General features: G+C 39.0%; 1 protein-coding gene across 1 annotated transcript; it reads left to right on the forward strand.

Annotated features, from left to right (window-relative positions):
- Positions 1-14,116: 14,116 nt before the first annotated feature.
- Positions 14,117-18,864, forward strand: LOC119892528 (arrestin domain-containing protein 3-like). Its single transcript, XM_038704804.1, has 6 exons — positions 14,117-14,580; positions 14,665-14,734; positions 15,639-15,786; positions 16,238-16,340; positions 16,478-16,743; positions 16,951-18,864. The coding sequence occupies exons 1-6, from the start codon at positions 14,307-14,309 to the stop codon at positions 17,047-17,049; spliced, it is 960 nt and encodes a 319-aa protein (XP_038560732.1). The 5' UTR covers positions 14,117-14,306; the 3' UTR covers positions 17,050-18,864.
- Positions 18,865-19,040: the final 176 nt, after the last annotated feature.

Consider the following 19,040-nt stretch of genomic DNA (forward strand, 5'->3'; position numbering starts at 1 on the left):
TCCCATTGACTGTGGCTCCATGTAATCTGTGGGCCTGTGGTGACAATCAAAGCTAAGCCCCAGCATGTTACACTCCATCACTGAAAAGCACAACTGCAGTCAGGGGAGCAAATGATCTGATCCAGACAGAGAGAGAGAGTCAGAGAAAGGTGAGGATGAGACAAAAAAGACATCATCCTATTAATTTCCCTTCTTCTTTCTTCTTTTAGATTTGTCACCAAACATTTTCTTCAGAATCGGTTCCACCACCCCACTGTTTCCCTCCAGCTCCACGTGCGTTTATACTTATTATTTTTCTGTAATCATGTTCCTCTTTCTCCAATCTCATGAGCCTTGATTCCTTAAAAGGACACAGACTGGAGCACCTAGTGAAACAGCAGGACGAGGAATCAGACTGAAGCAGATAGATGGAAAGACTTCTGTTTATCAGTAAAAATACTGTCATATCCAGTGGTGGAAGAAGTACTCAGTTCCTTTACCAAAGTAAAAGTGCTACGATGTAAAAATACTCCATTACATGTAACAAAAAATAAAACATTGGATCAACAAAAAAAAATATGTTAACGTTTTTAATTATTTTAATTAATTCAAAGCAATGTTTTGAGTATGGTGAATTACCTTTTAGGCCACAATAAAACACATTTCTAAGTAACATGAACTTAATAATTGTCAACATGAATGCAAGTATTTAAGTTGATCCAATATAATGTTTTAAGTTAGGTGAAGAAGCTTTTTGGCCACAATAAAACACATTTCTAAGTAACATGAACTTAATAATTAAGTTGATCTCTGCAAGTGGCTAACTGGCTAACATAGCTACTTGTAGTTTATAAACGTAGCTAGCCTACATGCTAACCGGAGCGGTGGCTAATGGGTAATCCCATATAAAGTTAGCTTGCCAAGATGTTTTCCCTGGCTACCTGGCCACCTATTACTCCCGCATTTAAGCCTACTCAATCAGTGACAGGCTACAGCTACTCGCTAATTTTACCTCGGCACACAGACTGTACTATCAACACTGCTCAAATTTCAGAGTAAGGATTTCTAGATTTCTTTATTCGGTTACAGTAGGCTATCCCCAACAGGCTCCTGAGCGAATGCAAATACGTGTAATTAAGCACAAGGGCACACCAAAAAGGATTGGGAACCACTGGTTTAATCTTTTAAATTGCACGGTATTTGAAAAGGTAACCATATGTTTTCTTTCTTGTTTTCTTTCTTAATCTAAAATCTTAATTTGAAAAGTAACCATTGGCTGTAGCTGTCAAATAAAGGTAGTGGAGAAAAAAAGCACAGTATTCCCTTCTGAAATGCAGTGGAACAGAAGAAGACATTAAAATCAAAATACTCAAGTATAGTACAAGTAGCTCAAATTTGTACTTGAATACAACATTTGAGTAAATGTTCTTAGTTACTTTTCCACCACTGGTCATAAAACAACCTACCCACATCTGTTAGATAACATAGCTGCCCTCTTTCCTCTCCTCTCCTCTCCTCCTTCTCCTTTTCTTGGTCTCTCTTTTTTCTCTCTGTCTGTCTCAGTACACCCACCAGGTCCTTTCTCTCAGTTTTGCTGCACTGAGCCATCTGTCTGAGGTCATCTATTCCAGGCTGTCTAGACCATAGACTCTCAGCGCTCTGTTTGTTTGTCACTTACAAACAAACCAACATGTTCACATAAATCTGGTTAACACGCAATCAGTGTGAGGTACGCAGCAAAATCAAAATGCCCCCAACAAGCACACTCTTTCTTTGTTTTCCTCCCTTTCTCTCCTGAGTATCACTTTCTCTGTTTTCCTCTGTCACTCATTCACACATAAATACACGCACACTCAAATACAGTAGGCTGCACACGCACGCACACAAACAAAAGATAGGTTTGCCCCTCTTCGGCTTTACAACAACTGCTTTTGCATTTTGGCAAATAGCCTTTGTTTACTGAGCCTGTCGATGGGCTATGTAATCGTATATTTCCACTGAGAGTGTCTGTTAGCAAGGGCGCTAATTAGCAAACGATTAAGCTCTCACACAAAAGAGGTTCTTGAGATTAATTGGCGCTGAAGTTTACAAAAGCTCGTGGCTCAGTAAATAATTTAGCATGAACAATAGTACACCTTGTCACACAGTGTTTTTTTGTTTTCAGATGAGTAATTGACTAAGGATATATCACTGTTCAACAACAGCTTTATTAAGTACGCAGTGAATACTATACATGATGACAGCATGTGTCCCCTTTTATTTTATTCTATGTATTTTCACTGTAAAGCCTGATTAAACCCTAAACCACTGCTTTCTTTGAGCTGACTGCAGGGTAAAATATAGAAATTACGTATTCATACAGCCCATGCAGCTACAGTATTGCCTGCACCTGTGAGATCTTTTCACCACCTGACCATACCACCTTGTCCTGCGGTGAAATGAACCTGCAGAAAATGCTCTCCCTTGAAAAAGCTGGAAGAAGCTGCTTTACAGTCTTGTCAGCCCTGCAAGTGCCAGACACATACTGTATATATGGATACACACACATACACAATGCAGACACAGATACATCACATGCTCGTGCAGTACAAACAGTCAAGGAGGAATTACATCTTCAAATGTGTGCATGCAGGCTCGAACATGTAAACAGAACAACACACATAGTACACAGGAGAAGAGAAATAAAACTCTTTGGCCCCAATCTCCTCCCGTCCAGGGGCGTCTTGAAACTGCCTGCTCCAAACAACATTTGCTGTTCCCTCCTCCCCCTCCTCTCTGCTGATGAAGAGGGTGTCCCAACCAGAGGTTTTGTTAACGGTGGAAAAAGTTACAAATCCCAACTCGACTGGCTAAAAAAAATGTAGAAATTGCCTTCATAAGCACAATGGCACTTCCAATATGGTCTAAACAAACAACTCGCCTCTGGGCATAATTTGATCAGCAGTGTAAACAGAGGCAACTTACAAAACTGGTTACTCAGTTTATCTAACAGGAATCAACATGGAAATACTGCTGCCTCAAGATCAGCCAGGCTAGGCTCTGAAATAAACATAAGCATTCAAGGAAAATAATGTTTGCTTTCGACAGCTGATGCAACAGGAAAGCAAGTGATGAAAAGATCCTAATAAGCATGTCTAGAAACATTCTACGTCTCACTGATTTGACAGACATCTAAAGTTAAGCGGTCCTGAAAATATAGGCCCGCAGTGCCTACTCTTCTGTCCTGATGCTATTTGACTCAAAGAATTAATGCCTGTTTGCAAAATATCCTGTCAGTTATTTGCAGAGAACCACCAACCAATATGTATTTAACTTGAAATGCAATTGAAGAAGCCATTTATTATAGATGCAGTGATACTATATGTTTTTTTTCAGTGGTTATCCAATGTCAGCGTATTGATCACTTTTTAAAGGAGTTATTGACCACCTATAGTGGTGTTGAAAGTTCTAAGTAGGAAAGGATGGACATTTTTTGGCAAAAATAATATCATTGGTGCATGTGGCTCTGATACAATCACATTTGTTTCTAATTTGGCCAAAAGACGCAAGTTCCTGGACATATAAAGACTGTTCGCATACAGGCTTTCACCTAATAGACAGAGACATAAGAAATTAAACTTCTGTATAAGAGAGAAAAGCATACCCTGTGTTTGTTAGACCATTTTACAGACAATGATTCTGATTCATACAGCAATTACGCAGCTGTTGAATGGCTTATTACTGAGAGGGCCTCTGGCATTTCTACTCAACAGATGTTCAGAAATCATGCAGATAATATCACTTTATTTTGATGACTGAGTTATATGCAGTGATGCCACTAAAATTAAAATGAGGTATGGTGTTAATAGTTATGACGCACACCTAAATATAAACTCAGAACACCCTATTGTAAGAATCACTAAATAGCCACAATTTGTCATGATGATTGAAATATACCTAAAGGGGCAGAAAACCCAGCCATCCTGATTTGAACATGCAAAATAGACTTTTCTTGTATTGTAGATTTCATTTCTTCAGTTAATTACACTGGTGAAATGAAACAGCATTTCATCCTGGGACTAAGCAGAGAAAAAGAGCAGTTGAGCCGAGGTGGAAAACTCCATCACAATTAGATGTATGCACAGCCTTTTTCTGAATTCTGAGCAGGTTTTCCATCGGTGAAAGTCCTGATGATCTGAGCTGGGTTGAGCGTGCGCTGGATGCTGATGTGACTAACAGAACACTCCAGCAGCGAAGCGCAGTTTTGGCTGCCGCAGAGGACTCTGGGTAATAAGGCTGCAGATGAGTGCTACCCAAAAAACAAAATGAGAGAGTGGGGATTGGCTGAGTGCATGTGTGTGTGTGTGTGTGTACATGTGAGGAAAAAGAAATAGCACTTCGTCTGCCGCCAGCCAAAAGCACACTCTCTGATCTACAATACTGAGATGACCCAAGCCAGACTTCTCCAAAGAGTACAACATGCTTAAATGGAAGAGCAGACACTATTGAATATATATATATATATATATATATATATATATATATATATATATATACACTATTGTATATTTACATGTTCACACACACACACACACACACACACGTACACAAAGAATCTGGGAAAAGTAATAATGTGTGATGTGTTATTTTTATTTTGTATGAGTCTATGGATAAAAATAAAGTGACAAACATCTGTACTTTCTATAGCATGTATTATGATTGCCTGTGTTTACACTTAAAAGGTCAGCTCAACAATAGTGTAGATGTACCTCCTTCCAGGATTTCCTTTTATTCACAGTAGATTTGTAAATATTCATATTAAAGAGAGATTAAAGCTGATGAAGATTATTTTTATATTAACAATGATTCAAATGACTACTTGTATGTAAAAGGGTCACAGGTAATGATGAACACCCAGCCAATTATCACCAAACCTGCAGTTCCGCTCAGGTCTATGGAGCTTCTCCACGTCTTTCATCTTATTGTTTTCTGGGGGGTTTTCAGCCCACAACTTCACTCTTCTGGTTTACTCTCATCAGTTTCCAGAAACAGCAAGCCTGTTTGGTCCTCAGCATGCCAACAGAAGATGCGTCAAGTTAGTGAGTAGATGGTGAACATAGAGGAGCATTTAGCTGCTAACAAGCCAGATAATTCCCTGTAGAGTTGGTAGGAATCAAAAACAGAGCTAAAAGAGAGTGAATATGGAACGCATCAGGTGAAATCCAAACGAATACTAATGTTGCTCTGTATCTGCTGGATCTTTGGCAGGCAACTGTTTGGTCACACATTTCCAATTATCAGGATATAATATGTCAATGTTTTGTTTAGAGCTTGCTGTGCTGTGGATTAAAATCAATTAATGTAGGTTTATGTATTACAGTGTAATGCTAGTAAGGAGGAGCTAGCCTGAGCAATACATTTTAGTCTATATTAAGTGTAGTGTATTAATGGACATGGGGCAGATTATCATGTTATCATAAAGAACACTGTTCACTGGTTGGAAATTAAATTTTAACAACGAGAGAGGCAGAAAGTGGATATAAGACACCCACATTTGTTTCATTTTATTTGATTATAGCATTTTTTCAAATTATTCTGATGAGGTAGTTATTGATCTGTGTTACTTTCAGCCTTTTTATCATCGTTTCCAGATCAGTGGAGGAAGGGGGAGGGGTGCATCAGTGTTTGATGCAGTCTTGCCTAATGTCTTTTTCTGTACTACCTCTTGGAGGTGCTAAAGTCACAAATATTCAAAACTGCAAAGGTAACATTTAAAGTGCCTTAATATTTTAGGCCTAATGTATTTTTGCTGACCATGTGTCAGTGTGCCTGATAACAAAATACTATATCTTTAATATAGTCACATGCATGCAAATCTGTCACATTTGTGATTAAAATTACACTTTGTGTTTTGAATATGGTGATTTATTTTACATTATTGTGTTATGATAACAATAGCAGCAGTGTTGTACCTTTTCTTGCCCTCATTCTGACTTCACTCGCCTCTCAGGAAAGTCAGGACAGAGGCAATATACCGGCCACGACGTGGAGGCTCTCACCTGGGTTAAAGTGTCCTCCATCTTGATCTCATCCCTTCTCTGAGCCTAGATGATGGATAGTCCTGCATCAAGGTCAGGACAGAGGTTGTGTGCCCATATTAACTACCCTCTTCCACTGATAGACTGTCAGACCCTTTGCGTCTGGAAGCCTCCCATTGGCCCTGATGTAAACAAGTGCAGCAACAGTGGCTTTGTGGTGAGAGACAGGAGGTGAGAGCGGTCCCAAACATACATTGTGTGGAAAAAATATTTCCTAGAAAGGGATCATTTTCATTTTTTTATTACAACTTGTCTTTATGGTGTTTTAGTGCCTCATAAGCTAATCATGTTGTGTTACGCTTAAACAGGAAATTAGTACAAGTTCAGTAAGATTCAGGACTATAACAGTGGTTTGAGTGATGGCATCTCTTTCTTCACTGAGTCATCAGGTGGAGTTTAGAAGGGAGATCAACAGGATTTGATTTCAAGGACCTCTGTCATAGGCTGGAAGATTTGTTTTGAAACAGCCGGACAGCTCAAGGCAAATATTTGACCCAGCTTTGACAGACTCTCAGTCACTTCAGCAGTGCTTCAGGCTGTGATTAAGATGTGAGTTTTGAGGGTGGTTGTCTTATTGTTTTTTTTTTGCACCTGCATTTTTGTGTATGTAGAGAAACACACATGCAATGACACGTGTAGCCATTCAGTGTGGAAGTTAGTGTCATGTTAGTGGAGGAAAAAGAATACCTTTACCTTTTCTAACATCTCACATTGACTGTCATGGTGAATAATTTTGTATAATGCACTGAATCACACTCTCACACATCTCTAAGCAAAAATGGGCCAGAGAAAAATTATAGCATCTGGGGATAATCATGTATTTTTAGCCATGCTAGTGTCATGGCTCTATGAATGTCAGTGAGGGTCTGTTGGTTGATTCACCACTTCGGTCCAGACTCAGATATTTCAGCAACTACTGGATGAATGACAATGCCATTTTGCAAAGACATTCATGGTCCCAAGAGGGGGGATGCTAATGACTTTGGTGATCCCCTGCTTGTTCGTCCAGGGCCACCAACAGGTTGCAGTTTAAAATTTTAAGTGACACGCCATTACAACTACAATATTTGACGTGTATGTGGACATCTCACATACACGCAGATTCATGTTGATACTCAGGAGCAAGTGCAGTCTGCAAAAAAAGGGACATTAAAGTCATGTTACAAAAAAAAGATAAAGACTCAAAACATAATTAGGTCTTCCTCAGTGAGATCAACAAATTGGAGAGGAATCTTTATTTTAAAACAAGCTCACATCACACTGAAAGGCCCATCTTTCATGTGAATCACTGTGAATCATTGGGTGTCAAACACAGAATCATCCCTTTATACATGTAGGCTAAAATAGGCTAAAATGGGCAATTATAATATCTGGGGAAATGGTGTGTTTTTGAAACTGACTGAGTTAAGAGTTAGACCTAAAGCCCGACAATTATTTCAGTATTTCCCTGTGCATCAGAATTTCTCTGCTTTCATGTCATATTACTTTTAGCTTTATTTCAATCATAGTCGAATGTTTTGTGTGTTAACCATAGATTTGTCTCATAACATCAATTCTTTCTCACAAAAATCCAAATCTGACAGCAGCATACGCTCTACATGGACACAATACCAGCTGCAGACACTAACAAAGGAGCAGAATCATTCCATTCGTTAAAGCTTAAAGTATAGCTATCTGAAAAAGAAGAGTGATCGGGCTTTGCCTGTAGAGCGCCTGTCTCTTCATGCTCCACTGCCTGCTTTAAAAGAAGGAGTGTTACTCTGTTCCTCGCTGAGGTCTTTGGAAGGTGAACGGTAATTGCTGAGGGAGGATTTAGCCTGACGATGGAACAAAGCACCTCTTTTGTTTTACTGAGGTAACTCTTATACTCTGAGATGGAGCACTACTTTAGACATGAACTTTAGCCATAAATATCACATGTGGTGTTTGGCGGTTCCATTTTGTGTTAGTGTGTCAGGGTGTTTGTGTGTTAACCACAAAGGGAGAGAGACAGACCTACTTACAGGCCGAGACTGATTTGTGCATGTGGACATTATGAGACTCCAAATTGTTCCTGACTCATTAGCTGTAGTATTGGCCCTGCGGTTATGACATCATGGTGGCAGTATTAGCTTTAAAAGTCTGACCGCAGAGTGAGCGAACTGTGATGATCTTTATAAAAAGAATTCTTTCACTCTGACTTCATCATGTGGTAAACTTTTCGGGGAACCCCAAACAGGTCCTCTCCTATTGTTTGACCTGTATATAACAGTTATTGGATGGACAGGCTGTTACTGAATTAACTTTCAGATAGACATGCATTCAGACAGACAGAGACACTCGCACTGATAGAGGAAAGAAAGATATTCTAAATCTAAATATTAATACACTGGACATCTAACCTGTGCTCCTGTGCTTTGGAAATAGAACCAGAAAGAACAAATGTAAGATTGTAAGCGACAAAGGAAAGACGGGAAGAAAGAAAAGGAGCAATGCAGGATGTGAAACATTTGGAGGCATGATTGTTTTGAAGTGACTAAATCTGATCTTTTCCTGGTACTATACAATCATGTGTGTGTGTTGATCAGTCAGAGACTGACAAAGAGCTTGGCTCTTGGTTGTCTGGTCTTTCAACACCTCTCCAGAGCCTCCTTAGCGTTGACCGGCATTGTTTGTGTAGAAGAAAGCTATCAGAGGATCTGCACAAGATTACGGTTGCCAACTGTTCCCTCTGCGCCTTCCTGTTTGGCTGCAGGAATTCTTTTAGCGGGTGCAAAAAAAACAGAAGCACATAACTGCACAACTGCACAAATCTGACATGGTTAACCCTTTCCTCTCAACATATGCCTAATTGGAAGACTCAAATAAAAAACTCTTGCATATATATATATAACATGAACAAGAAATAGCCCCAAAGCAACCATTTTTATTAGCCCTGATGAAGGCCTTAATGGCTCACATATGTGTTTTTAACTATTACTCTGACTAAATAGCCACGAGATATGACCATCACCATCCTTGAGTGCCTCAGATTTCTTCAACAATTCTAAAGAAGATTTGTAGACTTTTAGTTTGGGTAGCATGCTTCATTCTGAAACTTACATCAGTGAGACATCAAGGTTCCTGCAAATCTTAGCCTAAAGACTGGAAACGGGGGAACATCTCGCCTGGCTCGGTATCAAAATCCTCCTCCCAGCACCTCTAAAGCTCACTAATAAGCAAGTTATCTCGATCTTTTTAAATAAAAAATCTGAAGTGTAAAACTAATAATTCACCTTTTTTATGGGGAGTAATGTGCAGGACTATATCCTAAATTCTTGTTGTCACCAAGTCACTGCTCCTGGCCAAGAAATAGTCCAGCATATAACCCCTGTGAAACGACATATTGTTGTTTTTGCATTTTAGTTTTGGTATGGATTGAACAAAAATGATATAACATATTATTAGGGAGGTTAAGAGGTACCTTTGGACAGAGCCAGGCTAAGTGTTTCCCCTTGCTTACAGTCATTATGCCATACTAAACTAATAGGTTCCTGGTGGTAACTTCAAGCAAATAATGTCTAAAAAGGTTACATAATTCCTTCATGTATTACACAAAAGTTGCCAAATGTATTCATTGAGAACATTTATTGTGTGGCATAATCCAGTCAGCAGAGTATCTTGCTAAAATTCTTACTTTCTGTCATTCAAATCGACCCAATCCGCTCGCTGTCTCTCTTCCCCTGTCTTTTCCTTTTATCCATCATCTCTTTTTTCCCTTCTTTTTTACTTTCGCTCATTTTTTTCACCCTCATACACTTCCTCCTCCTCGTCTCCTTTCCCTCTATCTAAATTGCAAATGGCAGCAGTGCCGACTGCCAGAAGAGCTCCTCAATGTCATTAGAGCTGACCCTGTGGATTAACTAGAGAGAGGCGGTGTGTAGAAACTACAGATCAATAACACGGCTTATCCTCTGGGTTCTTTTACTTCACTTTGGATTTAGAACTGATAAGCTGAAATGTCTACTCTATTCCTATACAACAAACAATAGGGTTTTAACTGGGTGTCAAAGTGAAAATATAAGTTCTTACTCAAAGATTGAAGAGAGCAATATTGAATATTAGCTTGTTTGTTGCACACGCCGGCTGCCTTGTTACGTTAGCTGATGATGGCTATTATAGAGATCCAAACAAGATACAAAGTCAAAACAACATAAGCTTTAAAAATTAAATGAACCAAGACAAACAAAAATAAGAAAAAAGTTTTCATCTAGATGTAACTCTGCCAGTACTGGACACGGCTAGATCAAAGTACCTACTGCTGTTGTCTGGATGATCCAATTAACAACGTGATGTGATATCTGTGAGATAAAGAGATGGATGGAGATGCGTGTGTGTGTGTGTGTGCAGCTGTCATACTGTATGTGGTTGGTTTACCAAGTTGGCAGGCAAAGTAAACTCACCGTGAGCTCAACTAAACCTGATAGGTGCCCTCATCAGATACAGCTAAAGCCAAAACCTATTATAAATGGCCATGTGTGTCACTGTACTCAAAGATACACACACACACACACACGTGCACACACAAGTTAATGTCCAACATGTAGATCCGCATCAAAAGATCATGTTACAAAGACTGAACATGAATGAACACTCATCTATACATAATACATTCTACATTTTACATACAACGCATTACTTCTCAGAAGTGAATGTTGTCACAGCACAAAAGAGATTCACTAATAATCTCACACTATAACATTAAGCTCAGGAATTTGAGTCAGACGTCTGTTCTTTGACAGAAAATTAACTATGTATAATTTCTATTTGTTAATTGTTTCATTTTCCTCACTCTTGCTTAATTTTCACGAAGAAAAGTGAATAAAAGCTAGTGAAGCAAGGTGTACCTGCGCTTTATGTGACAGCTCATCAATAAGATAAACTTATGAGTAATCCTTAATGACATCAGAGTGCAACAATAAATTATTTCCACTGCTTATAAGCCTGAATGTTAAGTCTTTGAGAAGCCAATGGACAATTAGATGATGATGATTAAAGTTTGTTGACTGAAGCGGCCTCTGCTCATGAGCTCTTCCTGTTTTATAATATGTTTGAAGGGCTACATCAAGATTCTGATGTAAATATCACAAACTTGTCTTGATAAAGTCCTAATATAAACACTTAGCAAATAGAAATTCAATCATAAAACAAGAGGGGTGGGGGGTGTACTTTAAGTTTGGTATCATGGAAATAGCTCCTAAATAACTTCCTTCTAAAAACGTGTACCACTGACAGTGCTGTCCATCTTTTGGCAGTGGATATTGTAAGACATTGTATGGGTAACCGTTTAACAGACTTCCATCCTGTAACAGCTGTCTGTGAATTAAATATGTTTTAACAAACAGTAGTGTCAAAGCAATGTCAAATGTCTGGTAAGCGATGAATGGCTTCCATACATCTGTTACAGCCCAAACACAATCTCTCAAGTACTTTGTACTACAGTATGTTGAGCCTCACTATACTCCAAAGAAAATCTCATACTTGAAAGGAAACTGCTGGCAGGTCTATATCCTTCTCAAATAGACCAAGACGGCAGGTATGAAAAGATATGTGGTCAAGTTAACTTGTGCCAGGAGTTTTTATATGCCTTGTGCTGTCGGTGTTAATGGGTCGTTATCTGCATTTTATGGCTGCATTGTGTACCATAAACCTATCAAAGGGTAGTTAAACCACTTGTTATTGACGCATTACAAAACATTATGTTTAAAATACCACTGTGGAGCTTATTCCAAGAGTACTTCTGAAAGAAATATGACATTTGGGTGTGAAATGAGGATGTATTATTAGCAAGTTCTGTAGTCATGGTTCATATGGGATGATGCACAGTGAGCGTTAGAATAAAGTATTTAGTGCCATCTAGTGGTTAAACAGTTACAGGGTCAGTTCACCCAAATTACAAAAAGACATATTTTCTCACCTACCCTAGTGAAACCAAGGCATGCCTCTTCCTTGTGATGACAATACAGTGTAAATTAATGGAATTTGTTTGTGGTACTCACTGAAACAAATGCTGAAACAATGAAACCATTCTCAGACCTCACTGGACAAAGTGAGGTCTACAAAAGAGTTGCTATGGTCATGTGGATTATCCACAATAACAGGAATATTATTTTTGAAAGAAAAATTTCTGTTTTTAAATGTATTTCCATTTTATTCACCTCCATTGTATTGATGTGGTGATACAAGCCTGAAAGGCGGATATCTCAATACCTGGGCAAATAAAACCACAACTGCCATGCATTGATCCTTCTAGACAGAGGTGTAGAGGCAAAATAATGTTTCTTTGTAACTCTTTTAGCAAACAAACAAAACAACACCCATTTCTTAAACCACAACAACACATTTTCACAAGTAAATTAAAATCCATTGTCCTGGCTTATTGCAGGGCCCAATAGACAGCAATTTGGATAAAACCATGTCTGTTGAATTCAGCAACACTAATACAGATTTCTATTGCTTTTACAGCAGTAATAGCTTTTGAGCAAGATCTTTAAATGATTGTTTCAGTGAGCCTATAGCATGAGGAGCTTTCAGAAATTCACTGTCTCACTTCACTATAGGCCATACATTTTGATCACGGTCATTTAAAGCCATACACACCGCGTGGGTACTTGTGAAATATGAAAATATGCCGACAAAGTCTTTGAACAACTTTTATGCTAATGGTGTACTTTCAAAGTTCTGTTGTGGGATAGCCTACAATATCTGTGTCCGAAATCCCCACTCATTCATTACTCCCTACCCCATATGTAGGGAGCTGTATGTAGAGCACTATGTAGTGAGCTCACTGGCATTATTAAAACAACACTTTCGGATATTTTATTCTATCAGCACAATGCATGATGCTATGTAGGGCTTAAGGTTATTGACCATCGGTTGTACATTACTTTTCAAAATGCATTCTGGAATACACTGAGTGGACTATGTAGGGTTTAATAACTCTCACTATACATTCGGACAGCACTACAAAATGGCGAGCACACTATATAGTCCACTATATAGTGAATGAGTGGGGATTTCTGACACAGCGAATAGTGATTAGCGGATCATGTTTGAAATGTTTACTGGGTAAAAACAACCCATTCAAAAGACCACAGTTCCAAATCTACCAGATTTTTCAAAGACAAATGTACTAGCATTGAGATAAAATGATCCAGAAATTTAGAAACACACTAGGCTCTTATTGTACCCTCAGGCCAGAACATCAGGACTCTTTTTTTTATAAGAGATGCAGAAAGGAAGCAAAAAGCAAATCATGTTCATCATGTCATCAGATGTGTACCCTGCGGAGCAGATCACACACAGCCTATTACAGTACAACAAACTTACAAACTAGACACAATCTTACAATGAGTAGAGAGATTAGATGAACTGCAAAAAGAAAAAATCTGTTTGCAGGTCAGCCTAACCTCTAAGGTACCTGACCTGCTGAGAACATGAAGGAGTTTTTAGTAACAAGGTTTAAGGTGAAATACAATTTGTAATGTAACTCATTTCTGAATCAGGGATTTGTCCAGTTACGTGTAAAACGTTTGTCAGACGTTGCAGGCAGTCAAACGAAGTTTTCATTTGACAAAAAAGGAAAACTGGCTATAAGACACAGCAACCCTTCTTTTAGGAGAAACTAAATTAGATTACTAACCTTTACATAAACATCTTGGTCACCCACATGATAAATTAATCACATTCCAAAAAAAAGTTACACAAATTATTCACAACCACAATCAACTCTTATACATTACAAAGAGATTAATTAATTTGATCTTCTACATTCTATTATATATTAAATGAATCAGCAGAGTTTTATAATTAAATCATAACTGATTTGCTTTTCAGTGCGTGTTTACAATTACACCTCTTTGTTGATTTTGAAGCATCTTGTATTATACTGAAAAGTATCAGTACAGAGTGAGTTTTACTATGAAGTGTTTAATATCAGACAACTTAAATCGTTTTGCGATCGTCTTGTTTGTAACTTCAAGAGTCCCGTGTTTCATTCTAGCAGATGCTGGACTTGGGGCCCTGGCTCCTCCTGAAATCAAGGTTGGGTCTCCGGCTTTGTTTTGCGCCTGCGCAGTCAGCTGAACGCGCTTAATAGTTGCTGCTGTTTGGGGCACGGCGTTGTTGCCATTTAACACTTAAATAGGTGATATCGTGTCCCTTTGCATTAACCAAGGAAACTTTTTCTAAAATTAGAATATTTAATTTTGATAAGATTTTTTTCTCTCAACGATGTTTCAGCCGACGGTAAAGAATTTCAAAATCAGTTTCAGCGTCGTAAATGACAGGAATACATTCTCCAGTGGCGACATAATAACAGGACACATCTCCTTCGACCTCGCAAAGGAGACGAATATCACTTCAATAACGATGGCACTGACAGGAAGGGCGAGTGTCCACTGGTCCGCTGATGTAGGAGGAGGAGGGAGGAGAAGACGGCGAGTCCACTATTCGGAAAAACTGGACTTCTTTAACTTCAAAAGCGCCATCGTGCAAGAAAACAGCGGTGTGCACTCAGTGAGGCCGTTTGGATAAACTGCAAACAATCAGTCGTTGTTCAATAGTTACTCAGTTTGTCTTTCCCTTGCAGCTACTGGTGGGACAACAAAATTTCAGCCTGGCACGCATGTCTATCCATTTACATGTCAGCTCCCACAGGGGTGTGTATGAGTAGTTTACATATCGGATGCTTTTTGTTCAGACTGCAGGCAAATCACATTCGTCAAGTCACATCTTTAAGACAGCTGCACTTTTATTTGGAAGTGATCTGATTGGATGTGTGTGCCAATACATCACTAAGTTATCTGCATGAGTTGCTGTGGTAAAGACTTGTCAATTAATCTTAAAGCTTAAGGTAGGCTCGTGACACGGGAGCACGCCCTCCAAACAATCACGCTGTCAAGTCAGACAGAGAAACTCAGCGACGTAGCGTACATGCTTCTGCAACGCGACTTGATCGCGCGCAGGATTCTCCTCAGCAGCTCCATGGATGTATGGTATGCAATTACCACCAACATTGTTGCGTGGAAATAAAAAAGTATCTAGCTGCTCCAAAGCACATCTCTCTGGATTTGGCATTGTGTGTCGCCTAAATGATGCAAAAGACACTGAAATCCGATTTGAGCGGCCAGAGCTGGACGGTGTGGACTGAGACTGAAATCCGATTGGAATTAGGTTTATTAGTGTTTTTTGTTTTTTGTTGTCCAGACTTTGTAAAATGAATCTGGATCTAATCCGCATATGACAAAAACGAATTTGGGCTGGCAGTCTGAACAAAGCCTAAGTCGCTTTGTTTTCTTGTTTCTGTTCAGTGTTCACACTGTAGCCTACTTTAGATAAAGATATATTGATGTGCACGGATTATCATGAACTTAAAGCAAGACTGTTAACTAAATCCAGGGTATCCCAAAATTGTTCACTACCACGTGATCGCTGGGTCTTTGGATGAATCTGAGTTTGTTGAATCTTCATCTTAATCTCTTTGCAAAAAGTTTTGTGTCTTGTCTCCAGGTTGCATCAGCATCTTATCATTTCCACAAACTTAATTATTTTGCATCGATGCAGGGACTTCCCATCCGCCTTCCGTGGGGTTCACGGGAAAATCGTCTACACCTTGACAGTGGGCTTCAACAGACCCTGGCGTATGTCCAAGGACTTTGTGACAGAGTTGAACTTTGTGAACTGCGTTGATACCAACCAGCCAGAGCTGTGGGTAAGTGAAAGGGAACTTTTTCATTACAAGGCTCATTGGTTGTATTGTTTATGGACATTATTGTTCCACAATACAATGCACAAAGGAACTGAAAGTGGTACTTTATCCATTTTGCTTGAATGTGTAAAGTTTACCAGTAGTATTATAAAGGTGCAGTTTCATTGATGTCCACTGATGCATGTGTTGCATCATTCCCTGATAGTATAGCAGTTAGTATAGTATGTTAATTTCTTGTATATTATAAATATTGGTATCCTGAATACTGTGGATAGTTAGTAGGTAGTATGGATTTGTAACAAAGCAACAGTAAACCTGGAGAACCTGAGCCCTGGGGCAGTTACCTGCATTGTTCAGGCAAGACTTTGTGCTTTAACAGCTTTTCGGTGAGATAAGAAACAAACTGATTACATTTCAACTGCTGCACCACTGTCACAGCGTTGTTTTTCTTCAGGCCCCTCTCTCAGGCTCCAACAACATGACACTGTGCTGCCTGTGGTGTGCCTCAGGCCCCATCACAATGACAGTCAGTATAGAGAAGAAAGCCTTCATCCCTGGTACTACATCCATCCATCCATCCATCCATCCATCTATCCATCCACCCATGTGCATAATGAAATAATCATAATAGTGAAGCGTTAGCATTTTTTATTGAAATAACCACATCCAAACACTGTGTATGTGCTTCCTCCAGGTGAAAGTGTGAAAATAGTTTGCGACTTTAGCAATGCTTCATCTCGAACAGCTACTCCAAAGGTGAGACTGCAGCAGAAACAGGGTTTCTACACCCACAACAAGGCCCACAAGAGAATGATTTTCAAAAACTTTGCGTCAGTGACTGGACAGCCCATCAGCGCTCACACCTCTGACGTGCACACTGAGATCATACTCACTATTCCATCGTCTGCAACGCTCACCATCTCTAACTGCAGCATCCTGGAAGTGGAATACTTTATTGAGGTTGGTACCAACGACAGACTGATGGTCTGATGGTGCAGAGCTTTAAGATGGTGGAAAAAAACACTCACTAGTTCAGAGAGCTTTAATTTGCTGCTTTAAATCTGTTTTGATTTTCCATGGATCAGAATTTGGATTATCAACCGGTTCTTTAAAACAGCCTCATGATGAAATTCAAATCTGCGTGTCTCGTTTTCTTGTGTCCCATAGGCGACCCTCAGAGTAACAGCTTTCCCGGACCTCACCGTGCTGTTTCCAATCATCCTGTGTGACACCCTTGTAAACACTCATCCCCCACCTTATTTGTGAGTAAATGTGGGAACACCTTGAAATGTTTGAAATATATGTAATATTAGATTAGATGAAAATATAGAATATGTAATTTCTCAGTGTGACTTGTTACTGGAAGAATCTTGTTTCTCAGGATTTTTGTGTCATGGTCACCACACCAGGGGAGACCTTTGCCACTGAGCATTAAATGTTTACAGCTCAACGCACAGTTTGTGGTGAAACATCCCATGACACTTGTATGTTCAGTTATACTTCTAAAGATGTCTCTTCTTCGCTTTTGCTCATTTTGGTACTCTTCAGCAGTCAAATTCTATCTCTGTTTATTTTATTGTGTACTACTTGATGTTTTGCTTGTCTCTATGTGTTTTAATATTTACCACTGCAGGCGATATCCTTTCTTGCATTGCTTTATTTTATTATTGAACCACAGTCAACTGTGTAAATCATTTCTATGTTTAGAATGCTTATTATTGTCATTCTGTTTAAACATATTTCCCCCATGTTTTCCCCCAGCTTTATAATAGTGAAATGAGTTATATGTGTGTGTGTGTGTGTGTGTGTGTGTTTGATTGCATCTTTGTCAGCATAATTGCGAAAACTTTAAAATGTCATGACACAAAGCTTGTTTTGTGGAAACTGCCTCAGAGCATCATACTGTGGTCACACAAACTGTCATTCAGTTTTCAGAGCGTGTGTGTTTTATATGCACTATTCACTATAGATTATTGTAAATCTACATTTTAGGATTAAGTAGATTGAAGCATGTGGGAACTGATGTGTTGTAGTTTAAATGTTATTACCACTTATACCATACCAAAGATGTTATTATCGACATGCATTTAACATTCGGATAAGATTCTCCTGTTCTTGCCTAAATGGAAAAATGTTACTTTTTGTGAAATCCCAGCTGGGTCGTTAAGGGATTGTCTCAGATAGTCCTAAAAAAACAACGTCAAGAACCTGCACTGACCTATTGTAAATGCTATAATTTGGAATATATTATTGTAAGTATATGTTTAGTATGTCTATAATCTGACTAAATTAGAAGTTTGGGAACAGTAAAGGTAAATGCGCTCTTAATGAGGATGTTGATGACAAAGCCCTTCCATGCAAACAGCTGAATGCTCGGCTGAACTGATTCAATACCACGTACCAGATTACTTTTTTGCCCCCCCTTCAGCAAAGAAAACGCTGCAAGTAGAGTGTAAACTAAATTCACTCACACTGTCATTGCGAATTAGCTTAATTTCCTGGAGGAAAGCTGTCTATTCAGCTGGCACTCCCTCTATGGGAGCCAGTATGTTAATATTCACTAACATCGATGGCTGGCTGTTTTTATGGTTGATAACATCTGAGAGCAGAAGATCTGAGATCTTCTCAGGCTGCTCCTTTCATATGTGAAAATGAAAAATGTTAATGTTTTTGTTTAATATATAAAATGAATTTACAGTATTGGAATTTAGAACTTGTGCTTACTATAGTTATAGCTGGCTACCATACTGACTAGCTTTAGCTGTTGCTGGGCTTCATCCTCATTGCCTCTTTGTTTTGGACAGCCTCTCGCATCTCTGGGCCACTCGTCCGGTCACCAACTTAACTGGCTATCAATAATTTTATGCTACATTTAATTAAGTACATCTAAAGTAAATGTACGTAGACCCTTCTCTGTCTCACAGTCATATCTGTGCCATGTATTGTAGCCTAAACAGTGCGTCCATCAGAACGGAAGGTGGCTTGACTGCATCAGCTATTTACTGTTGTATGTATGGCTGAAAGGCTGGTTTATAGCAGTTTGAAATCCCAATATTAAAGTGAATGTGGCCCAACTCTCCAGCAAAGACTCTGCTTCCTCTTTTGTTGCCTTCTCTCTGATGTCGCATCCCTCAAGTCTTGCGTGTGTCATATTTAGTGTCATAATGCAAAAAGACTTGTTGTCTTTCTGTAAGGATTTTCAGGTATTGTTTTTACCTTTGTGTTATCACTGCAGTTGGATCAAGATATTTTTTAAT

This window comes from Micropterus salmoides, unplaced genomic scaffold (assembly GCF_014851395.1).
Source record: "Micropterus salmoides isolate LMB-PRFRI ecotype aquatic unplaced genomic scaffold, ASM1485139v1 Ms_hic_scaffold_7, whole genome shotgun sequence".
Lineage (NCBI taxonomy): Eukaryota > Metazoa > Chordata > Actinopteri > Centrarchiformes > Centrarchidae > Micropterus > Micropterus salmoides.

Bases quoted from the DNA above. Each gene is read 5' to 3' on its own strand.
- LOC119892528 (XM_038704804.1), top strand. From the start codon at position 14,307: ATGTTTCAGCCGACGGTAAAGAATTTCAAAATCAGTTTCAGCGTCGTA. The intron at 16,341-16,477 runs GTACTACATCCA...TGCTTCCTCCAG, and splicing joins GAAGAAAGCCTTCATCCCTG to GTGAAAGTGTGAAAATAGTT. The intron at 16,744-16,950 runs GTTGGTACCAAC...TGTGTCCCATAG, and splicing joins AAGTGGAATACTTTATTGAG to GCGACCCTCAGAGTAACAGC.